The sequence below is a fragment of the Hakea prostrata genome, chromosome 1, assembly GCF_041222555.1.
Source record: "Hakea prostrata isolate BN-2017 chromosome 1, UWA_Hpros_2, whole genome shotgun sequence".
NCBI classification, from domain to species: Eukaryota; Viridiplantae; Streptophyta; class Magnoliopsida; order Proteales; family Proteaceae; genus Hakea; species Hakea prostrata.
In genome coordinates, this window is record NC_142600.1 from 73,154,146 (window position 1) to 73,180,655 (window position 26,510).

The 26,510-nt window shown below is 38.2% G+C and overlaps 2 protein-coding genes across 3 annotated transcripts; both read left to right on the forward strand.

Annotated features, from left to right (window-relative positions):
• The first annotated feature begins 433 nt into the window (after positions 1–433).
• BPS2 (BPS1-like protein) lies at positions 434–3,447 on the forward strand. Of its 2 annotated transcripts, none has more exons than XM_089142233.1 (2): positions 434–760; positions 2,202–3,447. In XM_089142233.1, exon 2 carries the CDS (start codon positions 2,216–2,218, stop codon positions 3,287–3,289), a length of 1,074 nt encoding a protein of 357 aa, XP_088998359.1. In that variant the 5' UTR covers positions 434–760; positions 2,202–2,215; the 3' UTR covers positions 3,290–3,447. The 2 variants fall into 2 exon arrangements, with proteins under 2 accessions (XP_088998359.1, XP_088998360.1); XM_089142234.1 differs by lacking the exon at positions 434–760 and adding an exon at positions 774–1,094.
• A 3,995-nt stretch (positions 3,448–7,442) lies between these two features.
• LOC149029915 (mitogen-activated protein kinase homolog MMK2) lies at positions 7,443–25,865 on the forward strand. The gene is made up of 6 exons (XM_089142235.1): positions 7,443–7,647; positions 10,260–10,389; positions 17,518–17,655; positions 22,559–22,891; positions 24,706–24,889; positions 25,030–25,865. The coding sequence occupies exons 1-6, from the start codon at positions 7,481–7,483 to the stop codon at positions 25,200–25,202; spliced, it is 1,125 nt and encodes a 374-aa protein (XP_088998361.1). The 5' UTR covers positions 7,443–7,480; the 3' UTR covers positions 25,203–25,865.
• Positions 25,866–26,510: the final 645 nt, after the last annotated feature.

The following is a 26,510-nucleotide window of genomic DNA, read 5'->3' on the forward strand; positions in this document are numbered from 1 at the left end:
TCCTTCCCTAATATAGAGGATTAACTGGTCTAATTCCAATCTTGGATGTCGAAATTATGTATGCAGGTTAGTATAGAAATCCCATTATTTCAATTAATACCCTTTCGTGGCTCATACATCATATAAACGAATCAGATGATTCCTACGAAAAAAACTCAGATTTTTTTAATTCTAAGTTGTCAATCATAACAGGTAACTTTTTTTCCTTTTTTTAACGAATCAGATGACCGAGCCTTTCCTTCTCAAGGTGGGGAGCCTGGAACTTACTTAACAACAAATTGAAAACATCGGACGGTTGAAACGGATGTCTAGCCATTCACATGCTTTCGATTCTCGCCACGTGTACAAGGGATTCCGAAAGTGGATCCTTCTTTCTTCCTGGAATGGTCCCAGGTCAAGAATTGGCCGTCCAAGTTTGAGTGTCGATTGTGTATTTTGACATTTCGCAGTTGTTGTGTTTAGCAGGATCACAGAAAACGTGTAGTCATGAATCTTGTGACTCGTGCGTGAACAAGGAACCATCGAAAATAGCCGTTGATTATCATTTTCTTAGGTTGAGATTCATGATTCCTTCACCTCCAATCTATGAACGGCCGTTGAAAACAGTGGTTTCACCTACTATATGAAGCTTATCCTCAGACGACTTCAAATTTTGATCCTGAAATCTTCATTGAAGTGTTGAAGGGTTCGTGCTAATTAAGTAGTATTAGGCGTTCGCAATTATTTGTTCACAGTTTCCTTCTTCTTAGTGCTGATTCAGGTACGAACACGATCAACTTGCTTTGCAGATCTAATTTATGCATTTTTTGGGGGGGTTTTAATTGCTGTTTTAAGGAAAGTTTTTGGTTAGGATTTATCAAATCAACTCTTTGTGTTAGATTGAGGTTCTTGATTCCATGATTCCCTGCCCCTCCGATCTATGAACGACGGTTGAAAACAGAGTTTACCTATTATATGAAGCTTATCCTCAGGCGATACCGGCTTTTTATCTTGAAAGCTTCATTGTAATTTGTTGAAGGGTCCGTGCTAGCTAAGTAGTGTTACGCGTCTGCAATTATTTGTACATAGTTTCCATCTTCTTAGGCCTGATTCAGGTACGAACACGATCAACTTCCTTTGCAGATCTAGTTTATGCATTTTTTTTGGGGGGGGGGGGGTTAATTGATGTAATTGGGAAAGTCTTTGGTTAGGATTTACCAGATCAGTCCTTTTATGTTGGTTTTTAGGTTTCCGATCTTTTCACTTCGTGATCTGTATTGTTAATTGAGGTGCAGATGGGAAGTTGGGGGCAAGAACTTCAGAACACCAACCCCCCCCCCCCCCCCCCCAAAAAAAAAAAAAAAAGAAGAAAGAAGAAGAAGAAGAAACTGGTTGGTTGCTTGTAGGGTTTCGTGGGATTATTTTGGAATCTGTTGGTTTTTGTTCTTTTCTTTGTATTTTACTTGCAGATGCATATTTTGGTAGTTGTGGATTTTGTGCCTTGTGATGCTTCGTTGTTAGTCTTGATTCCAAGACTATTCTGAAGTGATGTGATTATTTTTCCATGAGGGAGCTCTTCAGTTGTGTTCAGTTGGGCTGAAATCGGTTTGATAATTTCAGATTGATTCAGATGCCCTTATAAACGGACCATTTTGCACTAATTTATGCATGTTCTGTTTGGATTCTGGTTGATTTTTCCATGTAGAAGGTTATCTTTACTTTTGTTCATGGTTTGAGAAATCGGTTTGCAATTGGTCTTTGTGACCCTGATTCCATTAGTTCTTATTACTGTGACTTATTTTAGGTTCAGCCATAGATGTTCTTTTATCTCTTAAGTTTTTTCATTTTTATTTTCTTTTGACATCTCTGTGAAAAATAACTGAAAATTAATGACAACACAGCAAGATCTACTATTCTTTTGAATTATATAATACCACCAAAAAAAAAAAAAAAAAAAATCATGTATATGAAATATTTGCTTATCCTTCTTTGTTCCAGTTTCTAGGGTTCTAGTGGAATTCGGTTGATGGAGGCTGATCCCATGTACAATTCCTGGTTTTTAGACCTTGGTTTTGATAGCATGTTTCCTTATTAGAAAACCTATAGGACACTGTTTTCAGGACTTTGCTCCTGATCCTTAATACTGTTATCTTTTTATCTATGCTATTGATGTTCCGTGTTGCACCCACAGCTAATGTTCTAAATATTTACTTTCTTGATAGTTGTGCATATTGAAATGAGTCGGCCGCATGATGGGCATCCACCAACTTTTCCTTTTGGAAACCCTTTTCGTATGATCTTCCCCAGGAGGTCATTCCTGTCTCCGAAGATTGTGGGATTGTTGAATTCCTTCGAATATGCTTTGGCTGAAAGGATGAAGAAGCTCAAGTTGAAAGACCAGGGTGATATCCTTAGCTTTTCATGGATGAGATTGGCAATGGAATTGCTATCTGAAACATATACTGACTTGAAAATTCTCGTTAGTGAGCTTCAGTTCCCTGTTGCTGATTGGGATGAGAAATGGATGGATATCTACTTGGATAATAGTGTGAAGCTGCTTGACATTTGTCTTGCCTTCAGCTCTGAGCTCTCTCGGATCAACCAAACTCAGCTTTTGCTTCAGTGTGTACTACATGTATTGGACATCTCTGGAGCCTCTCCCTCACAGGAACAAGCTTTGTGTGCCCATTCTTCTCTTGGTGATTGGATGAAGCAGATCAATATAAAAAACCCCAAGCTTGAGAACTGTTCTATCATCTTACATGGTCTCATCGAATCGCTTCAGTTGAATAAGATTAAGAACTCAGCAAAGGGAAAGGCTTTGATGCGAGCTATGTATGGGGTCAAGGTTCAAACAATATTTGTCTGTAGCATATTTGCAGCAGCTTTCTCAGGCTCTTCAGATGCTTTGGTTGATTTGCCTGTTTCTGACAAGTTCTTGTGGGCAGAGGTTTTCAACAATTTGCAGACTAACGCTAATGGAGTGATCAGGAACCAAGTTTCAAATGGAAGTCACATACTGTTGAAAGAGCTTGAAGCTGTGGAAGTTAGTGCCAAGAGGTTGTATCCCATGATTGGCAGCAATGGTGAAGTGCTTGTTAAAGGAGAAACTCTGGAGAATTCTGTTCTGGACTTGAGGAAGAGTTCTGAAAGGCTCTTGCAAGGGTTGGATTTTCTTTCTTCGGAAGTAGAAGGTTTCTTCCAAATTGTTCTGACTGGTCGTGATGCTTTGCTTGGTAATTTAAGAGTAGATGATTCCTACTCTTGCAGCAGAGTAAATAACAACGTTGAAGGACAGTTTGTGAGATGATTATGGTGCAATGTCACCTTGTATATGTAGTATTTTACAAAATTCTGTTTCGTCAAATATCTATAATACTTCAGATCTTTTGAGATATAGGTTGTGTGACATTGATGTTGTATTAAAGACTATTAATGTTTTATTTGAATATATTTATTTATTATGTATTGTCCTGGTCTGCTTAACCCCTCCCCCCACCCCCCCCCCCAAAAAAAAAAGAAAGAAGAGAAGAAGAAAAAAAAAAAAAGTGCTGTCCTGATCTATCCATAAATTGTCTCTAGTGAGCAACTGAGTTCTCTTTGTCGTATGTATATGAACTTGGTACTTGTAGATTTCACCTTGTCTTTTATTTAAAAGCATAAGCGTGGGAGGGGAAGTCTTCTTACCAAAAAAAAAAAAGGAGGGGGAGTCTGAGAGTTGTATTACTGAGGAGGTTTCATAATGACACTTTATTTATTTTCCATGCTATTCTTGCTTTCAGCTTCAAGCAGTCTGTGGCAGAAGGATTTTATACCTCAAAGACATGCTATTCATGTCATCTCTTGGTTTTCTTTGCAGAATTATGATGGTGTTATGCATTCATTCCAGTAATGAAGTACTTTTACTGTATTAATAGTACCATTTGTCTTCCAGGCTTAGTAAACTGAAGCTTTTGGAAAATACATTATTGGATTTTTTATGCATATGATGGGGTTTATAAGCTCATTTAACCTGGAAGTTTTTATCAGAAATTAAAAAAAAAAGCGTTCTTGTGTACTCACCTACCTTTGTTGTTAAAAATGGCCATAAGCGATGAAGGGTCAGTCAGTATCATCTGCCTTCCCAAAGTAAGTTCAGTTCAGGAGGCCTCGGTAACAGCATAGAGGTAATAGAGCTCTTGGAGTAGAGTTCTCTCTTCTCTTAAGTTGCATTTGTTTGCTGGAAAAAAAGAGGTGGGAAAGTTGTACTTGTGGGTTCCATATGTTAGTGGGGTAGGAAACAGGATAGTAAAGTGTGGAAAAGTAATGGGTAAATATACTTTTCCACTTTTAATACTTGTTTGGTTGGATTGGATTTTAGGTAAAATACATTATTATTAAATTTTTTTTATAAATAATATATTATCATTAGTCTCTCTCATTTGCAACGAAATGAAAAAAAGGACTCTCTCACCTGCAACGAAATGGAAAATGGAAGAAAACGCATGCTTGCTCTCTCTCTCTCTCTCACCTGCAACGAAATGAAAAACGGAAGAAAACCCATGCGTTGCTCTCTCTCTCTCTCTCACACTTGCAACGAAATGAAAAACAGAAGAAAACCCATGCTTTGCTCTCTCTCTCTCACCTGCAACGAAATGAAAAAGGAGCGGAATCTCAGCACCTACTCTCTCTCTCTCTCTCTCCCGTGCGCTCTCTCTCTCTCTGATCTACGATCTCTCTCTCTCTGACGGTAGTGCCGACTGTCGCTGCTTGGTTCTCTTCTCTTACTCTTCTTCTTCCTCCGATGCTGCCTACCACTGGTGATTCTGACGCTGCTACTTGGTGATTAGAGAAATCAAAGGTGAGATTTGCCTCTGCCGCCGTTCCACCCCTGTTCTGCCTCTACCTCGCCGCCAGCCACTTCCTCCGTCATCTTCTATCTCCACCGAACTTCCCGCCAACAGTTGCAGATCTCTCGCCAGTCTTCTCAACTCTCCCTCATTTTCCCCTCAAAATCCCATCAAAATCGTGGGGTTTTGAGAGGGCCTGGGGTGGGAAAAATGACCCTCAATAGGGATTCCACGGTGGCCAAACTTGTCGGACTCACCCCAGGCAACCAAACAGGTAAATATTTGGAATTTTGTGGTAATCAAGTACAACTTTCCCACCCCTTTTTACCCACCCCACTTTAACCCTGCAAACAAACGCAGCTTTAGTATCCTTTCCTCTAAATTAAATCTAAATGAGGTCGTTTTAGCTCCGGGGTGAGAATTGGCTTCCCAAAGTAAGTTCAATTTGTTGTGGAACTTCGTGCTTTTGAATGTACGTTTGAAACAAATTTATGCTTTTCTGAACTTGTTCACATTATGTTGCTGCTGATCAAAGAACCTGCCAGAAAACTATGACTTATTTCCCCTACTCTGTGTCTAGTTTTTCTTTCGGGGGTCAGACTTTCTTATGAGCAGCACTCTTTGCTTTTTGAAAATGCTTGAGGGTCATTTATTCATGCTCTTTGTGCTGGTGGTTGCGCTCAGTTCGCTTCACTCAACTGCTGTCTATTGTTACATACTGCAAGTCCATCTTGTCATTTACCAGTGAAGAAAATTGGTGCTGGTAATGATGTCCTTAAAGGGTTGCTTTGTTTCCATGGTGATTTTGTTGGGCTCCAGTTAGTAGCAACTGTGATACTGCCTTTGAGGAGCAGATTGGAATCTATCTGTTGAGCTGATTTATCTTGTGTTACTGCCTCTGAGGAGCAGATTGGAACCCATCTGTAGTCTCGTCTTACTGCCTAAGAGAAGCAAATTAGAACCCATCTGTAGAGCTGATTTATCTGGAGTAAAATTTAAATTTTCATTCGCAGAGCATCTAGCTTGTCCAAGTCACAGTACACCATAAAAAACCCTGACAAATACTTTGCCAAGAAGTATTCCCAAATGATATCCCGACCCAAGTTAAAGCCAGTATTCAAACTACTATGGATTTGTTCAGGCCAAAATTAGGGCAACAAGATGGATGAGTCAGGCGAAACAAATACAAATCCTTTGCTTGCCAGAATATTCTACTTTGACTCACCTTCAGCACCAGACCTAAGACATAGTTCAAGACAGGTCAAGACCATTAGGATCAAACTTGTAATTCTTTTTTTTCTGTTCCACAAAAATATTATACAGGAAACACTTGAGGGAAACCGCCATGGAGGCTAAAATGGAGGCATCACATAAAGAGAGGGAGGGCAATTTCACCACTCCCTAAAAAGGTTAAAAGGTCCTAGCACCTCCTCTAGCAACAAAATCAGCATAAACATTTTGAGCTCTATTAATGAAATTAAACACAATAGAGTCAAAACTATCTCTAAGTTTAACGATCTTATCTAAAATGCAAGTGCGGTTTAATATACCAAGCTCCCTAAACCATTCAAAGCATCAATCACACTCTTGCAATCTAAGTTTATCCTATTTAAAGCATCAATCACCCCCCTTAATTGCTTCCATTTCCATTGTCACCGCTGAGCAAGTCCCGCTAGAAAGTTCTCATGAAAATTCCACAAAATACATCATAATCCATGCTTTCTTATTTTTATTATCCTAGACACCATCTAACATAGACCTCAAATAAGATGATTGACTTTAAGTTTTTAAACCAAAAGAATAAATAAGATGATTTTTTTTCTTCCTCTTCTTCTTCTTATTTAGTTTTAAATTAGTATTTAGATAAGGAAAAAAATTGCCCAGTAGGTCAATACAATTAAGATGTGAATGGATTGAATAGCAATCTGACTTGAATAATTTATGATTGACCGAAGGGAATTTATTCGTTTACATCCCTAACCGCTTAACTGTTGTAATCAGATTTTTACGAAAAGAAAAAACTGTGTAATCAGAATATTCTTTACTGAAAATTTGTTTTGTTTTCTACCAAATTTTGGTTTACTCTGCTGATCTCACCATTTAGAATTATTCGAATCTTGAACGAGTACAGCAGCCATAAAAATGAATTCTTATATGGGAAAGGGAATCAATCAAATTTTCTTATTCGCGTTCACACTTCAAAATCTGGGCTAGGTTTACTCGCGTCGGCTTTCGTTTTGACTGCACCGTGAAGGAATTCCAATTCAGACATCAACACGTTGGTTTTCGTTTTGACTTTGATGTCATCCCGACACAGCAAAAGCTCCCATTGACCTTGAGCAACAAGAAGAAGAAGAAGAACAGGAGGAGAGAGAGAGAGAGGAAAAGGGGCGAAAGTTTCACGGATTTTGTAAGCGAGACTTTAGATTTCAGATGGGAAGTCGCGTTTATACTCCAAAAAGCTGACCAAACTCCCAAGTGTCAAACTTCAAGCGTACGGGTTCCTCTGAGTTGGGTTTCCTTATATAGTTCTCCCTTTGTCGCTGAAATTTCGACGGAAGCTTATCTCTGCTGGGGCGATCCTTTTTTATTGCTCTCTGAGTGTTTTAAGTCTCTTTATCTGAATCCGTGCTGGTGCTGGTGCTGGTGCTGGTGCTTCAAGTTTTTTAAGCATGTCTGTGGAGTCGAGTTCCACTTTAGGGGATGGAAGTATCAGAGGGGTTCATACTCATGGAGGCCGTTATGTTCAGTACAATATCTATGGGAATCTGTTTGAGCTTCCTACTAAGTACGTCCCACCGCTGCGGCCTGTCGGCAGAGGTGCTTATGGCATTGTCTGGTAAGATCTTTACTTTTTTTGGTTATTTCTCAATTGATCGTTTTTTCTGAGAATCTAATTTTGGAGATAGTTCTGAGAATTTAAGAATTTCAGAGGGTGAAAGATGTAAAGTTGTGGCAGTGCAGTCTTAGAAGTGCTTGACGGCCTATGATTGGGGTTACATGAATTTGTTTCATTTTTTTTCTTCTTCTTTTCAGTGTTGTGAGAATCCGATAGAATTTGATTTAAATTTTATGGAGAAAATATCTTGGCAAGTCGTATCTTCAATTTTCATAGTAAAAATATAAGCATACCCTCAGAGTAGCAGTTTATCTTCATCTGTGACATACTTGTTTGAGATACTTTCAGAGAGAGGTTGATGTCTGCTGTAGGGTTGGATTTTTGTTCAAATCTTGAAAGAATAATGTTTAATTTCCTCAGTCTCGACTGCTTCTATATTATGAGGTGTAAGTAGCCTTCTAGATTAGAATTTGGATTCGCTTGATATTGAAGCTCTGGCTACAGATAAATTTTCATTAGCTCTTGAATCTTTTGGTTTGCATCGCTTTCTATCTGAAGTAAGCCTCCTTTTGTTGTGCCTATCTTTGATATTCACAGCCTCCTACTCCTCTATGATACATATAGCCTTTGTGTCCTAATTGCTTTCTTTCTGAAGTTAGCCTCGTTCGTTGTGCCCCCTGCTCCTCTATGACACATCATTTTTGTTTTGTGAATGCATAAATTCTTTGAGGAATTTTAATGGTCTAATCAGATTCTTTTCATTGATTGAAGATTGTTTCTGTCACAATTTTTCTTTACCTACTTTACAACCCTAGATTCAGTATGTGTTCAACTCCTTATCTGCCACTTGCTTTCTCTTATGGTTTTTGCCTTCGCTTTTTTGGGAAAATCACTGAATATATAGAGAAGCAAATGCATTATTTAGTATTTTTTTTTTAGTATTGTAATTTTTGTAGAATTTTGTCTGTTCTTTTGTTTTATTCTCCTTGATTAAATTGAATTGAGTGTACTATTCTATGCTTTTGAGAAACCTGCTTCTCAAAAGTGTTCTGCTAACCATGAACAACAAAGCTGGAAGATGTTTTGATACTTTACCTACAGGAAGTGCTTTATTTAGCTTTCAAGTTTTGACATCAGTTCATGTTTCCTATATGAATCCTTGCTCTGAGTGGCAAGTAAGAGTTTCGAATAATTCTGAAGGTCTATAAGTATTTTCCTTTTAAGCTTTAATGCAAAGTAATTGACTTGGCGCAACTAATCGCTGTCCCAAATGAATCGGGTTGGCTGGATCTTTCTTGGCCATTTGTCTCCGTTCAAAGCCATACTTCTTTGTCAATCCTAACCCCACTACTTTTCTCAGCACTTCTCCCAAAGTCAAGGCCCATTACTTCAACTTTGGTTCTGTATTTGGAAATTTGGATGTTTGTAAGTTTATTGTCTTTGTGTGTTGGAGGCTTGTCCGAATTTCGTTAAATTTCCTGGAAGCAGTCTTCCTTTCTTTTTGAACTTTGGGATAATCTTTATTTCTTTTGACTTAATATATGTTTAAGATTCAGGAATTGTGTTTACAAACCCAACAAAAAATAAACAAATAAAAAAAGAAAAGAAAACGACAGTCTTCTTTCTGCAGATCTTTGTTTGACATCAAAGTTCTGGGTAAAGCTGTCACAAGATGTGATTAGCTTTTAATCGCTTGTGATCTATGTATGCATATTCCTGACATGGTCTTCTCTGAACCGAAGTTGTATTCAGCTCCAATTTATGTATGCATATTCCTGACTTGGTCTTCTCTGAGCCAAAGTTGTATTCAGGTCCGGTTATTACTGTATTTTCTCTGTCATGTTTTGCTTGTAATAATACAGTGTTCTGGAAATGATAAACCAGGAATTAACATTAAAAATGCAAGGAAATATCCTCCTCTTTTTGTTTTTCCCCCTAATTTAAGGGACTATTTGTTAGTAAAACTTGAAAGTAGCTTAGTGCTGTAATCTCAAAAGAAGTGGATGTCCTTGCTTGTAAAGTTGGTAAACTCTGGACTCTGGAGATTCATACCTAAGACATCAGTTCAAAGCTCATATTTATCTACAAACAACCGCCAATTTGCATTCATGCTACCCAACTAAACAGAAAGAAGAAGGGAAGCTTCAAATGCATTCTTTATTTGGATAATAAAAAACTCCATATGAGTGTTTTTTGTTGGTTGAATTTTTTTGGGTTTACTTTGCTTCTTGATTGGATTTACACCTTCATATTGCCCACTAAAGAACATTCAATTAGACTTGTTGTATGTCTGGAAGAACTCCATTGGTGTTTTCCTTCCTTGTGTTTAATTAATAATTTTGTTTTGCAAGATGCCCTTGTTCAAATGTATTAGATTAAGCTAAGTGTTCAAGTAAGTGACATTAAAAAATAGCATAACCGGTGCATGAGGCTCCTGCCACTGCGGGATCCAGGGAGGGTTATAACATATGCAGCCACTTTATCACAATGGAGCAGCCTTATCGGTGGACCAACATTCATTTTTAATATACTAAGAAGAGTCGTACTAGTTTTTTGCTTGTACTGCACAAATTTGATAGTAAATAATTAATATATACTTTCTGTTCCTCCAGTGCTGCTGTGAATTCGGAGACACGTGAAGAGGTCGCAATTAAGAAGATTGGTAATGCCTTCGACAACAGAATTGATGCCAAAAGGACATTAAGAGAAATTAAGCTTCTTTGTCACATGGAGCATGAAAATGTAAGAATTGCTTGTCATAATCTCTTTTATTGCTGCTAGTGATAGGTTTCAATTGAACTTGCTCAACCAGGCCATTTGACCTGTGACACCAGGAGGGCTTGGAAATTAGATCTTCATAACACGGGATCATTCGATGGACGGTTTTGTGTTAATGTCAATTCAAACTAGGCTATCCATCTACAATCCAACCAAGTGGAGGTCCCTTCCTGAAAATATGGTTTTGAAAGCACACACACAGTGGCAGTAAGGTTTGCTGCTAGTTCTCCTGTAGAACATTTGACACACCTTCTGCTGCCATACATCAAGTTTCTACACACTCCACTTCATTGCTAGGCATTGTGTGTATGATCATTATGAGACAATAACTTAAAATAGCAGTACGATGGACAAATTGCATTACTGGATGATGGATCCTCTCTTTGTATTGTCCTCAATATTGCTTCATCCAGTAAACCTAGGGAATAAAAAGCAGACAATATTAGATCTCTCATGCAAAGGCAAAATTATCAAGCCATCATTTTGTATCCCTTCTCTTCCCTGGTTTTTTTTAAAAGTGGACTGCCTTAATTTTTCAACTTTGTTAGAAAATAAACTTTAATCAACCAAAACAATGTAAAATAAGAACTGAGAAGAAGGAAAAAGAAGAAGAGAAGAGAAGAAGAAAGAAGAAGAATTGATAAGAATCACATAAGCCTATGATTCTAGCTTAGAACTCCTAGAATCGTAGCCTCTTATTTATATATATCAATAGTCTAGATTGCAACTTGAGAAGCAAGCCATCTTGCCCTCTATAAAAGGAAATAAACAGTACAACTTACGAACATAATTTTCTAGTATTCTGGCTCCTAAAATCTGTCCAAAACACGAAGTATTGAAAAAGGAAAGTTATGAAATTAGTAACTAACTGAAAATAGAAACTGTGTTTTCTAGAAATTTCCAAAACTTGTGTAGCAAGACTCTGCATTAGAAATAGAAAGTAGAGTAGCATCATTGGCATAATACTGTTCACGTTATTTTTCATGTTATTGTTCATGTGAACAGTAAAACAACCCAAAAGTTGCTTATACTTCAACACTCCCCCTTAAGCTAGAGTATACACAAAGCAAACTTCAACTTGCACAATAAGAATAAACTTGAAAGTAAGCACCAATCTTGAATGTGCAGTAGCAGACGTTGATAAACATTGAGAGAACTTCACCTAGGAGACAATCAATACCAACAAAAAAACTTGTAACTCTTCATGTCGAAAAACCACCAATAATGAGAACAATCGACAGCATTGAAGACGAATAAAATTCATAAGTATAGCAGCATCAAAGGCACTATCCAATAATGACAATAGTAGGGAGGAATCTCCACACTGATTTTTCGAATTGCAGCTTCAATGTCCATATAAGCGCTTCACAAGAAGGAAAATAATAGGTAAAGTATGGGTAGGTAAAAGGCAATATCAATTACTGTGGACCAAGTAGGTAGGTAAAGGCAGTATTAGTTATTATAGACCAAATATGTTCGTAAAGGTGGTATAGGTTACTACAAACCAAGTAGAGAGGTAATGGTAGGTAGGTAAAGGTATTGTTGTAGAATCCCATCTTGGGAGGACAAAGATCTTCACAAATAATATCCTTTAGCACACCTTGAGTAGATATAGAATAAGGTATCATTCTCCCCCTCACGTGTAGCAGAGAGTAACAAACTCTAAATAACTAAGGTAGAGTAGCTTAGAACAGTGACACCTCATCAGCAGAATTTGGAGGAGGGAAAAAAAACTTCAACTAGTGGTGTCATCAGCCATAGCAGAGAGCACTTATCAACATAAATCAGAGACATCATCACAGGTATAAGTAGGCTTCAAGGCCTTCAATCAGGTAGCAGATTCCAGTACAAACAATAGGCTTGAAACAGCAGTATTCCATGCATGAAAGCCCAGACCTTGAAGCCATAAATAGTTGGAATTAGACCTCTTGAAGATGAACTATTTCACTTTATTGTCCGTCTGGTTCTGCAGCAAGCACAGAGCAGCAAGAGCTGTGGTAGATAAGAAGGGCTTAAAGAGGACTCTCAAACTCAAATTGCAGTTGAATATAGGCTCAGATATTTATTGCTCTGATACCATGTTAGAAAATAAACTTTTATCAATCAAAACAGTGCAATAACAATAAGAACTGAGAAGAAGAAAAAAGAAAAAGAGAAGAGAAGAAGAAAGAAGAAGAATTGATAGGAATCACATAAGTCTGCGATTCTAGCTTAGAACTCCTAGAATCGTAGCCTCTTATATATAGATATCAATAGTCTAGATTACAACTGGAGAAGCAAGCCATCTTGCCGTCTATAAAAGGAAATAAATAGTATAACTTATGGACATAATTTTCGAGTCTTCTAACTCCTAAAATCTGTCCAAAACACAAAGTACTGAAGAAGGAAAGTTCTGAAATTAGTAACTAACAGAAAATAGAAACCATGTTTTCTAAAAACTCCCAAAACTTGTGTAGCAAGATTCTTACATTAGAAATAGAAAGTAGAGTAGCATCAGTGGCATAATACTGTTCACGTGAACAGTAAAACAGCCCAAAACTTGCTTATATTTCGACAAACTTTTTTTTTTTTGGGGAGCTTTTGACTCTTCAATATTAGGAGATTTGTCTGTTGCTTCTTCTTCTTTCTTTTTTTTTAAAAAAAAATCTAGATTTGGCGTATTTACATGGTCTCTGATGAAACCCTTATAATACCTTGGAAAATTATTACAAAGTTGCAAGAATTAACAAGATAACACTGGCTTCTATGGTGCTAGTCACCCCCCCACCTCACGGTGTTCCCTTAGCCTACGGCTGCCCACAAGACTCCCAAAACATTCGATGCCTCTCCCCTCTCTTTCCCTTCTATTTATTACCTCAACTAACCCTAACTCACCCTCATTCTCTCTCTCTCCTCCACATCGCCTAATCCTGGGGTCCTAACAGTCTCCTTTGCAGATCATTTTATACAGTGGACTATTTGACTAGTACTTCCCAGTGACCAACATTCGTAGCACCAAATACCTATTTCAATCCACATAATATACCAAAACTAACACTTATAGTTTGTGTCTAACCATGCCATTGCATGCTTATAGGAAGGAATAAGCTAAGCAATGCAGAGTACTACCCGGCAATCTGTTATTTCTGCTTGTAGATTCTATTGTTCAGTGCTTGCTCAATTAAGCTCTTCATCCTAGATCAGAGGGCAGATATTCTTCCTTTGCTGCTGAGTTGTTTGACTACATATTTCACCCAAAAGTAGAAGTTTGACTACATGAGTGGGATTATAAAATTTTCAAGCTTCAATTTAAAATTTGAAAAGTTTACCATAGTTATTTTCATACAAGCTCATATGAATTCTAATTGGGCTTATCAATATTGATGCTCCATGTGTTTACTGAAAATTTGCAATGTATTAGACATTCACAGATATATGTAGAATTTGATCGTTTGGTATTTTTTTCTTTTTCGTCTTGAGGGATAATTAATTAGGGTGTACCTCATTCCTTGTTTTTTCAATTGAAGGAATTTAATGTCTGACACTTCAAGCATTGAAAACATATGCTTGTATTTGATGCTTGAGCTATTGAATTTGCTCCTAGTGCAAGATTTCTTCATCACGATCAATTCACCGCCATAATGTAACATTATATTCTTGCTGGTTCTAAAAACAGTTGCTCTTATTATCTCAGGAAATTTTGTTGTTTATGCCCTTTTTTTTTTTGGTTGGGGGGGGGGGGGGGGGGAGGAGGTTATGATTTAGTTTTCCAGTTTCTTGAAGGACATATTCCATCAGAAAGAATTTTTTGGTTGACTTAAATCTTTAAGTAGTTTGTGATCTTGACTCTGCAGTTGGATTTTTGTACTATTCCATCTTCTGCATTGGGATCTTTCTTTTGTGAAGCTCTGTAATTCTGTAACAGTAACATTTGCTGTATTTTTTGTATTTATTTGATGTTGTTGGTTTAGCTTTACCCAGGTAGAGGGTTTGGCAACTAACTTGAGTGTTGACTTCTAACTCTTATTATTGAAACAAGTACATGTAACAAGTACATCTAGTTCTGTTTGCCAAATATTAATTTCTTGGTTGCTTCTTGATGATTGATTATTTCATCATTAACTATAGTGCATGTGGTAGCAGGCAGCTATGCACACAATAGATATAAACATTTCTCTTCCTATACTAACATCAGTTGTTTTTGTCCCTTTTGGGGAAAAAAATATTAAATCAAAGCAGAATGACATATGGCATAAAGAAAGACATTCCTCACAAGAATGGGAGAAAATCTAAGGCGTCTCTGTAACAGGGAAACAGAAATTAGTTGCTTCTGTTATATGAAGTTTTGGTGAAACATTTGGTTCCAAGATGAACTAAAACAAAACACCATTTAAACTCGAGGAATGCGACATTGAGTGAAACATTTTACCAAACAACCAAGATGTTATAGAAACAAACATGTGATCTAAAATGCCATTTCTAGTCATTTTAGGTGCTTTCCCTGTCTCCCAGACATGTTCTGCATCCAGATGTAAACATAGTTGGAGCCATCTTCCCTTGTCCACTCTAAATGGCAGTGCCAATTGGGTCCTGAATGTCTTGAGAAGCTGGTGTATGTGCTAAAACCCGAGACTGAAGTATTGTTCTGGTCATACCTTACTTGGTGTGTCTGTGTGTGTACAAATCCTGTCAAAATTGCTTTAAACAAAAAAATATTTCTAGATATTAAGATAGAAAATGCTTTACTGTCCTTGCAGTTTTTAGATATGTTTTACTGTACTAAGATTTATGGAGTTTTGAGATTTGAGAAAATCCCTAGCATTCTACCATTCATCAGTTTAGTTTTTGTTCTATAACTAGGTGTTGACTTTTTCTCCTTTTGGAATTTTCACTTTTATCTGTTTTATCAGGCTCAAGTGGGAGATTTGGGGGGGGGGGGGTCTTTGCTCATTCATCAATAGTATCTTAAGCAAATAAATTGACAAAAATAAGCCCATTTACTAAAATGATATTTGCAATAAATAAAGGCCGAAACCTAGTTCGATTCCAATTAAACAATTTCAAGGCATCCTATAATAAGGTGGCAGCTACTGAATCTCTTGAAATCCACTTGGAAAGCCATTTTGGGGGTAGGCCTACTTTTTAGATTGCAAATGTTGACGCATTTATGTCATACAAGGGATGCATTCACTCGCAGACACCACAACCTTTTGAATTCCAACCTGGCTTAGGAGACGTGAAGGAAGACTTTGAAAGGTTGTATTCCAGCTCCACTTGCATTATGTCTCCATTTGCTGATATGCTTTTGGTTATAATGATGATGACGATGATGGTGGTGATATCCTGGAGTGAGGAGAGAGAGGAAGAGGGACAGCATGAGCAGAGCAACAAGCCCAGCTGGTTTGCATGGGAGAGACTCAGCTGTATCATGCACATAGGATGCCAACCATGGTGAATGTGTCCTTTTTAGTTGTGGAGGTTATTCAAGATGCCCATTTTATTAGTTCAGAGTATATGTGGGGGAAGATAGTGTGGATATGGGCATCATGAGCTTGTTTGGCACACTTGTGGCCTCAATATATAGGAAGGTAGTGGATATGGTGGGCATGTGCAAATTGCAATGATATGCACCCTCTACCAAGATAGCTGCAGTTCCAATAATAATGGAGTTGTTTTTTTGAGGGGCGGGGGGTGGGTGGGTTATATGGCCATCATAGTGGGTGGCAAGTACGGCTCTAGTTATGGAGTGAGTCGTTTATCATGAAAAGCCCTCATACCAGGCCTTCAAACTCTATCTGCCCAACATACCAAGCAGTTACGGTGGGTTGACACATCCATTTCATAGCTTGGTAATCTATTCCTAGGTTGGTTTATCTTGTATATGTTGACAGCTCCACCTATAGGGGACTCTGAGCACTTCAAAGGACGAAATGGTAGGCTTTTGTCATCTCATATGAACAATTGGGAATTGACCCTCTTTGTAAAAGTATGTGTTATTGAGTTCTATGGTAGTAAAGTTGGAATGTATTACACATAATTGTCTATGGAAACACTTTTTTAGCATGTATTGTGAGTCTGTAATATAAATATTTTCACAATTGGTCAATTGTAGAATGCTTTCAATTTTATTGCTGGTCATTACTGATGCATGCTTGAATTGTTTTGACAGTTGTGTATTCTCGGACTAAATTATGTATATGGTAGAATTTATAAGGGAAAAATATAGTAGGCTGAACTACACTAGAAACCTAAGATCTAAAATCATGCTTAAGTTGGTATTCTCTGAAGTTTCAAAGAAATATTCTACTATTGGGACAAAATAGACCAACTTTGGCCATTCACCAAAATATTTCAGTTTCACCTGGGATCCAAATCGAAATTTTGAATGTTGGTTACTAATGGGGGACCAAATAAGAGAAAAAAGGATAAAGAAGATAGGGGGAAGTTTAGAAGAATCAGACTTGAAGAAGGGGAAGAGGGAGAAGAACACTAATAAAAAGAAGAAGAGAAGAAAAATAGGGGGGGGGGGTTACAGAACTCAAGGTATACTTCATTTTCGTATTTCATGCTCCATAAGCTGATCACGAGTGTTTAAATAATAAAAAAAAAGGACATACTTAGATATGGAAACAACTATAGTAGGACTCTTGGTAATTTAAAACTAACAAAAGAACTGATCCTACTAGGACTCTTAGCAATTTAAAACTAGCTAAAACTGATCCTAGATATGTTACCTTAATTAAAAATCTGACCACATAAAGACTCAACAACCCAAAAAAAAAAAAAAAAACCTAGATAACGCATAAAATTGCCTAAGGGCAATGCTCCTCGTTGAACCAAAGGACTTTGATAATCTGATATCCTCTAAACTCATAGTTGACCCACATAGGTGCTGCTGTGGGCTGATCTATGCCGGCGTCGCTGGTAGACTTGAAACTATCACCTAAGACTGATGTCTTCATCACTTTCTTTTGTAGAATCATCATGCTGTTTTTTCATGGGTGCATTTCTTTTATTTGACCTGTTTTTTCTTTAGTTAGAAGTTCTGAACATGGTTCTTGCTAGTGACATAGTATTTCAATGGCCTCACATCTCAGCTTTTGCCACTGACAGATCATAGCCATCAAAGACATTATACGACCCCCAAATAGAGAGAACTTCAATGATGTTTACATTGTTTATGAATTAATGGACACTGATCTTCATCAGATAATTCGCTCCAACCAACCATTGGCAGATGATCATTGTCAGGTTTGACATTTGCATTCTCCTGTATGCACTTGCTCTTTCATTTATCTTTTACTGGTTAACAGTGTGGCTCAATTTCTAGGGTATTATTTGTTGAATGCAAACTCTTAGAGAAAAAGGGGGAGTGGGGGTTGAGATTTTTGTTGAGGGTTCTATGCTGATATATCTGTGCTTTAAGAGGAAGTCCACTACCACTCTACCAGTGTAGTAAAAATGACTGAATATTAATGAAGACCCTTGCCCATTCAAATTGTATCAAGACCTGTTAATCGTCAGCAGAGATGACCAAGGAGTCTTGGAAACTCCGCCTGCCCTAAAAAAAGAACCCTAAGTTATGCATGTCTGATCTATTACTCCATGGCATATTTGCCTCAGGTCTCTTTTTGAACATTGTTGGATGATAAAAAAGAGAAAAGTAGACTGATGGGCCTTGGTGCAATGGTCAATAGACCGCAGTTGTAACTCAAGGTCAAGGTGTTGAAACGGCCTCTTAGCAAAATTGCTAGGGAAGACTGTGTAGGAAAAATTGCCCCCCGGGGCTCTACTTGTGCCGAAGCCTTCGGTACAAGGTTCGCCTTTTAGAAACGAGAAAAGTAGGGGAAATTGTTTTTTCTTTGACTTGGAAAAGTCAGAGAACTTATTTTTGTCGAAAGTAATAAACTTGAAGAATATTTCTTACTTTTAAAATAACGAGCTCATATTTGGTAAAAGACCATTAATATGTCTAGGGTAAGCCTCATAGGAATAATAAAATAAAATAAATAGGAAATTAAAGAATGAAATGAATCAGGAAAGACTTTATGCACTTATCATTATAGAACTTGGGAAAGTGACTTCATGAGGGTTTGCAGGGGTTGTGCGTGAAAAGAATTAGAGGAATGGGGAAGAGCGAGCAATTCAAGGATCCTCTTCTTCTTTGTAGAATTGATATCTTGATTGGCAGAAAACTTGTAGATCCATGGTATTTAGACCACATTCACAAGCCAAGTATAGCTAATGACCTAAATGCCCTTCATATTGTCAGCATTCCCATGTAAAGATTCTCAAGATTGTGAGTATTGCACATTAGCAACTCCTTAGATACCAACAAATTCTATTGGTGCCTTAGGAATGATATATATATCAGTGAGTCGGAGTATGAACATGCTTAGTCAGGGACTTTGTGAAACACAAGTTGTTAGGGAGAAATACAATTGGAGAAATGTCAGCAATGGCATTTCTTAGCCGTTTGTTGCATGTGTGTAGGGCAGAAAGACAATGTGATGTTCCACTCTTTGAGGAAAAGTGGAGAACGGTATATGATTCCCCACCCCAACCCAGTTTGATTGCTTTTAATTTTACAATCAAAGAAATGCTTAACTAGTGAGTTGAAATTGAAGAAGAATATTAGAAATTTCAGGCTTGTGTGCACTAGAGGGTAAAACCAAATGAATTCAGTATTATAAATTTATAATCCACAAAAACTACATTATATTGATGAACATTGCATGACAGCATAAGGGAAGGCCTCCCCACATCACTGTGAATGAGACTTAGGGGGAAAAGACTTCTTCCACTATTTAATAGTAAAGAAAGATAACTGGCTTTACCCAACAGGCAAGGGCTACAAGTACTCGCTAAGACTAGACAAATGGTGGGGGTAACTGATTAAGAAGCAGCATATGACAAAGGAGACACTCATAGGGTTGGCCTAATGACGAAGCCACAAGTCAGGATACAGACTTAATCTTTGGCAGGAGAGGAACGAAAAACAGATTCATGAATGCCTCCCTCTTACGGACAGTGTGGACTTGGTTACTTGATTCTTCACAAGAAAATGAGAAGGGTGAACTAAAAAAAAACATTGTTATTGCAGTGAAAACTGACCAGTAGCAAAAGGTGTTTTGAGATAGATGAGAAATAGTTGGCATATAACGATAACCAAGACGCAAATTGGTGGGCCCTTACTGTACAGTTGTATTAACCATATTAGGAAAGAGACTGAAGGTCATGGTGATTGGCACTTATGCTGGTACACCAAGCTAGTTCAGCAGAGGGGAGGAATGGTAGGCAGGATAGGTGGGGGTTATAATGGGCACAGAGAATGATATATGTTGTATCGGTGTAAACAACAGTGAGCAAGGGGCTATTAGGGTTGGAGGGCTGATACCGTGGAGAGTGGTAACCAGATGGTGATACAAGCAGGAATCTGTGCTGTGATTTGTTTGATGACAGATGGTTAGGCAGAGCATCTAGATTGTCCAAGTCACAGACTCACAGCGCACCATCAAAGAGGCCTGATCAATACTCTACGAGAAAGTATTGTCAAATGAGGGCCCCCATGTCCAAGCCCATAATCCAACTCAAGTTTAAGGCCTAGCACAAGCAGTTTGTTGGCCTAGACCCTTGACAAAGGTCCAATCCTAGTGCAAATGATAGACTTGGTCCAAGCTGGACTTTTGTGTTTTGTTATTATTAAGCATATGTTACATATGGGTAGTAAGTAATTAGTTGGTGGGATTATCAAAGAGGCCCCATTTTCAAAGTGGAAACTCATTGTCCAACTTAGGTGACTTAGGTGGTAGTTGAGTAAATATTATGGACTTTGTAGTACTTTTTTGTCTAGTAGGTTAGCCTGTAAATAAGATGTGAGAAGCACAACAATTCAAGAATTATCAAAGCTTTCTCTTATGAGACTACTTGTGAATTATCAATTGTGTGTAGGTGATACTCCTATGGCTAGGGAACTAGTGGGACTTTAGGTTGCCATCTATCCTCTTCACTCCACGTATCATCCGCTTGGCTATCATCATCGAGTTTGTCAAGAAAATTAGCAAGCACTCGTGTTCTCCTTATCTCTCTTCGTTAACCTTTTTTCCCTCTCTATTTCCTATTAGGGTAACTTTAATTTCTCTTCATCCTTCATTATACCAGATTTGATCTTGGCTGGCAGCCTTGTAGGTCTGCACCAGATGAAACACCAAAAATGGTCAGCATTTTGTCTAGGGGGACTACGATGTCCCCTTCCACGGCCTTCGACCATTATGATCATCAAGATGACAATGAGTTTGATTGTTGTCACCAGAACTGGCTGTGCATTGAACCATAATTGCGGTAGGAGACTTTGTAACATAAAGCTTGGTCATTAATGTCCCATGAAGAAATTCATGGCAGAGAAGCATTGCACAAAGATCATCGTGCTCAATTCTATCTGTTTGAATGAGAAACAAAGAAACCATGTCACAAAACTTTGATTTTCAGACAACACTAAATACTAAGGATGCACTTAGTAGAGGATGCAGAGGTTGATAGGCAGCATTTAAGTTCAGCTGCAATGGTTTTTGCACATCAAAAATTAGGAAACTAGTTCATCAGCCTTCTGATTCAGGTCCTGTACCATATTTGGTGACGCGATGCAATTCAGAGGGAGTTGAGAATGCAGAAACGAGAGTCTGACAGATATTGCTGTGTGTACATTTTCCAATAACCAAGGGAAAACTTATTCAGAGACGACACAATGAGGAGGATATGGATCATGGAATCTTGGCAATGCCAGTGACCAGCTGCATCCAGATCTAGAGGGCATGGAGCAGTGTCATCAAGATTACTGAAGAGATCCTGTCTAACAAGACAAGAATCAAATTGGGTTTGGCATTCTTGGCGTTTAATTTGATAGATGTATAGTGGTGAGCATTGGGGAGAGAGGGGAAAGGAAAGAGAGCCAAGCCAATGGATGGAGGTGAGGAAATGCCAGTGGTGGTGGAGATGTCATTTTCAGATATCAGAAAGGGAGGGAGAGGATGACCGGGATCAAAGAAGACTCGTGGGGGTTTGAAGTGCTTTGTATATCATGTTAAGGTTGAATACTATGTTTCCCTGGTGTTTCACTTTTCAAAGGGAGAATATTAATAGTGATTGCAAGAGGGGAGTCCTTGTGGGACTGTGCGAGGTGAGTGAATAAGATAATAGATGTATCACAATCTTAGAGAACCATTCAAATCAGACTTGGTGCTCTAGATTAGATTTTGTAACATACATGGAGGTCTAAGTGGATACTCAAGCTGAGTTTCCATTCCTGGTTGGATTCCACATATGATTGTTGTCATCTGGATCTTTCCAAAAACATTGACAGTCTACAGTGGAATGACTGACACTATCTATTATCCTCATTGCTTTTATGTTGATATGGGATTCTGAGTGAATACTAAAGGCAGCTTTCTTGTCTAGGTTGGGATCATTATTAATAGCACCTTTGTTTTTAAGGTGGCGACCATTATTAGTGGGGGTAGCTGTGGAGTAGAATCCAACAAAAATAACAGTTACCATAAGCCAAAGCTCTGAAACCTGCCTTATTACTAGACTTGCAACTACCAGCTGCTTTCTATATCTCCATATGACAATTTCCACCCCCCCCCCCAACTCTCAGAACTGCAGTTACATACCTGTAAACTGCCTAAGTACACAATGGGTCCAAGCACAGGTAGGTTAGATAACTGAAAATATATCAGCGTTCAACAGATACATGCCAGCAGTAAGGTGTATGGCTATTGGTTTACAAGCAGGCATGCGATACGTCAACACACTCCATTGCACTTTGCTCATGTGCACGTGAAGGAAATAAATAAATAAAGAAAAAAGAAAAAAAAAAAAAGGCATTAACTATATGCATTTAACTCAGGTGTTGCTTTAGCCTTGATATTGAAATTCCTATTCTTCCCATCTAACAAGAGGACAGTGGGTCTGCTGAAGAGGTCTGAGAGAAAAAAGAAAATATCCTTTGTAATTTTGATAATATATCAATATACTGTATTAAGTATTGTTTGATTGCCCCCAGAAATAGTCCATATAATCTCGGAATGATTTTTATGTCATTGACTTTCTTTGAGCATCATTGCATGATATTGATATCTGAAGACTGCTTCTGCAGTATTTCCTGTATCAGTTATTACGAGGACTAAAGTATGTACACTCAGCAAATGTGTTGCACCGTGATCTTAAGCCCAGCAATCTGTTCTTAAATGCAAACTGTGACCTTAAGATTGGGGACTTTGGATTGGCAAGGACAACTTCTGAAACAGATTTCATGACTGAGTATGTTGTTACTCGATGGTACCGGGCACCAGAATTGCTCCTGAATTGCTCAGAGTATACTGCTGCTATCGATGTTTGGTCTGTTGGTTGTATTCTTGGTGAAATCATGACCCGCGAACCCCTTTTTCCAGGCAAAGATTATGTTCATCAGTTGAGGCTGATTACAGAGGTATGATTGTGAAGCATTCAGTTTTGGATTAATCTATGTTTAAGCATCCTTGGTGCTAGTTTTCTATCATCCAAGATATGCCTTAAGAAAATTATGCTTTTCTTTCACGAAAATGAATTACAGGTGTCTGGCCTATTAATACAATGAGTTCATTCCATAGACAAGAATTGGAGGAGATTCTAGTTCCACATTGGTTGGGTAGTATGCAGATATTGCAGTTATAAGCTTAGTAGTGGCCACTCCACCCAAGAGCTCAAAATTTTGAGTCAGATGCCATTTAGTGGGTATCCATGGGTGGCTCATAAAGGGGAGTTGGTACAGCTAGTGCACTCCTTGACTGGGAATGGGAGAGTTTTTAGACCCCAGCATCAATCACTAGTATGCATCTCCTGGGTTATGATCTTTCAAGGGGCCTCTCCACCCTGAAGCTTGGGGTTTTGGGTTGGATGCAATTACTTATCAAGAATGTGCTACTTATATCCCCTTTGAAGTAAACTAATGCTTTACTTGAGAGCAAATAAATTAATTATTCCAAGTCTAGTCGCAAGATTGTGCCACTTAAGGTGCTGCTTCTGTTTCTTGCACTTGTTCATTCCTGTTGTTTGACCCTTTTCTTAGTATTACCATCTGTCGTAGTTTCATGTTACCCTTGAGATGTCAACTCAATTATCTCTTAAAAATCCTTGTTTAAAGCATCTTGGAGAACCAGTTTTTATGACTCAACTTGCTTAACCAAACTTGGTGACTTGGATGAGAAAATGACAGATCAATTTTTTTTTTCTTTTTTCTGGATGAATGAAATAGCCATTAAACAAAGCCCCAAAGGGGAAAAGGGATTGACAAGAAAAGAAGAAGAAAAAAAAGTGGGGGGGGGGGGGTGGAGATTACAACCTACTAGTTGGCAAAAATAAAGAGCTAAGATCCCAAGACAGAACAATAGTCTTGTTCCTAGGGGAATTGAAAACCGCTCCCCCCCGGGGGGGGGGTTGCAATCAACTAGAAATCAAAGCAAATGGCTCTCCAAATTGAGTTGAGATCTAGAGTTGGAGGTCCATCTTATCAGATTTTGCTCCCATAACATGTGAGAGACCAAGGCACTGAGTATCAATTAACCTGCCATATCACAAATAGAAGTGCTTGCAAAGTGTCTCAAGAACCAAACCCAATCCCAAGAGAAACCGAGGGGGCACTTAGAGCGGTCAAAATGGTAATAATGGCTTTCACTTACAATGAGTGAGAGAAGGGTCAGAGGAATAAGAGGTAGTCAACATCTTCAGGGCTGTTCTAACAGAGGATACAATTGGGGTTAGACATTTAGGTGCCTGTGGGTAGGAAGGCAAAGATTGAGGGTTCTCCAAATAGTGAAGGCATGGCATGGGATGTGGCCTCTAAACCAAACCAAATTGAGTTGTTAAGCCAGAATCATGCCTTATTAGGAAAAATCCAGAATCAATTGTGGAGAAAAGATGGTGGTGGACTAGGGAGATTTGAGTGAGTTTCAGTTTCTGGGGGAGAGAGAGAGAGAAAGAGAGAGACTGGTTGGCAGCTAGAGAGTAAGAAAGGAAACTAGGAATATGGGGGGGGGGGGGGGTAATAGATGAAGGTATAGTTATATTTCTACTTTTGACCCAAATATATATATATTTATTTTTTTTAATTATTTTGATATTCTTTGAATTCCTTTTTCTTACTAAGTTGTACCTTTAGTTTTTAGCAGAAAAGTGAAACAGTGATGTTTCAAAGTTAGTTATTTATCATTACGTTGATATCAAGTCTAACTAGCACAGCAATTTTTTTCATATTCTTTTAAAAAGCTACTAGGTTCACCAGATGACTCCAGCCTTGGGTTCCTCAGAAGCGACAATGCAAGAAGATATGTTAGGCAGCTTCCCCAGTACCCAAAACAACAGATCTCAGCTAGATTCCCCAGTATGTCTCCTGGGGCTATTGATTTGCTAGAGAAAATGCTGGTGTTTGATCCAAACAAACGCATTACAGGTAAAACAAATGTTTATTTTTGAATACAAGAATGAGATCCTTTTCACTTCCATATATGTATATATATCTTTGGGTGAATCCCTTTCTTAAGTTCATCATCCTTGATTGTGTTCTTTCTTCATATTGGCTGTTGTTGGCAGTTGATGAGGCCTTGTGTCACCCATATTTGTCATCTCTTCATGATATCAACGATGAGCCAGTTTGTACTAGGCCTTTCTTTTTTGATTTTGAACGACCATCACTCACTGAGGAGAATATCAAGGAGCTCATCTGGAAGGAATCTGTGAAGTTCAATCCTGACACAATGCATTAGGGATCGTTGATGCTATTTATGGTGCTTGTGATGTAAAAAGTTGTTGGAAAATCAATTTCCTTAAAACTCACCTATCTATTCTTTTGGAATAGATAAAAACTGCAATAGGGATACTGCATGACATAAACTTGTCGTCATTGGCTTGCACATTCAGATTCTATAGAAGCCTGTAACATAGAACTCGCAGTAGAAGATTGGTGCAGACCTTTTTGCCGGATCAAGCTTCATCAGAATATTCAAATATTGCCCTATGTAGATGGTGTTGAAGGCCTTGACGTCTTAAACCATGATCGGTGCAGCTGTTAAAACCTATTAATAACAAAGGCAAGAGGGAGTGTTTGACAATAAATTTGGAAAAGAGATTGTGTAATCTTTTAGGGTCATTGCTTCTGATCCCAACTTATTCTAATAGTGTGTGAATCTAAAAAAATTCTTTGATGTACTTCAGATAATGCATGTCTCTGTGTTTGGCCTTATCTTGGATTTGTATGATCTGCTGCTGCCGCAGCTTTGCTCTTACAACCATTAGCAGTTAGTGGTAGGGGGAGCAACACCCTGTACTTCTATTTTTAATCTCACTTTTTACAAAAAATGTGACTCTGAATAATTTTCTTGATTTAATCTAGACTTAAATATCTTCCAGCGGGTAGTTGGGCTTGTATAATGTGATGCAGGTTCCACGGCAATGCGGTACCAAGAACTTCTGTGGTGAAGTTTACCTCATCTGGGACGTTTGATTTTGATATTCATGGGTACACAATGTACTCTTGTTAGGCTAAGAATTACCATATGAAGCTTAGACGAGAAGAGCCTTTCATTTGAAAAAATGCTGAAGAATCTTCTTGTTGGTTTTGTTGCAGGATAAGAATGTAAAATTGTCAATGGTTGGTTAGTTGAACGGTTAAAAAGTCCAAACTCCAATGGGAAGGTTTTGGATTCGCACCCATTCGGCGGTATCTATATTAGTAATATTCTCTCCCCTTCCTAATATAAATTCTCCGGCTACCCAAATTAGTTTACAAAAGGTGCACAATTATATATCATGACATATTGATGTACAATATCGATAACAAAGTGAACTTGGTGTTGAACGCTTCTATACAAGTCCTGGGGAAGTGGGGGCAAGGTTTAAAGTATCCCACGATACCATACGATACTAGTCGATATGTATCAATATTTGACTCAACCGAGACGACATCTCGATCGCTCTCCATTGAATTACCAAAAAAGTGGCATACTCACGACGTCGCTCTAAATCACCACCGATACGATACTCGATACCGATACTTTAAACCTTGAGTGGGGGTA

Bases quoted from the DNA above. Each gene is read 5' to 3' on its own strand.
- BPS2 (XM_089142233.1), top strand. From the start codon at position 2,216: ATGAGTCGGCCGCATGATGGGCATCCACCAACTTTTCCTTTTGGAAAC.
- LOC149029915 (XM_089142235.1), top strand. From the start codon at position 7,481: ATGTCTGTGGAGTCGAGTTCCACTTTAGGGGATGGAAGTATCAGAGGG. The intron at 10,390-17,517 runs GTAAGAATTGCT...TGCCACTGACAG, and splicing joins GTCACATGGAGCATGAAAAT to ATCATAGCCATCAAAGACAT. The intron at 22,892-24,705 runs GTATGATTGTGA...TCTTTTAAAAAG, and splicing joins AGTTGAGGCTGATTACAGAG to CTACTAGGTTCACCAGATGA.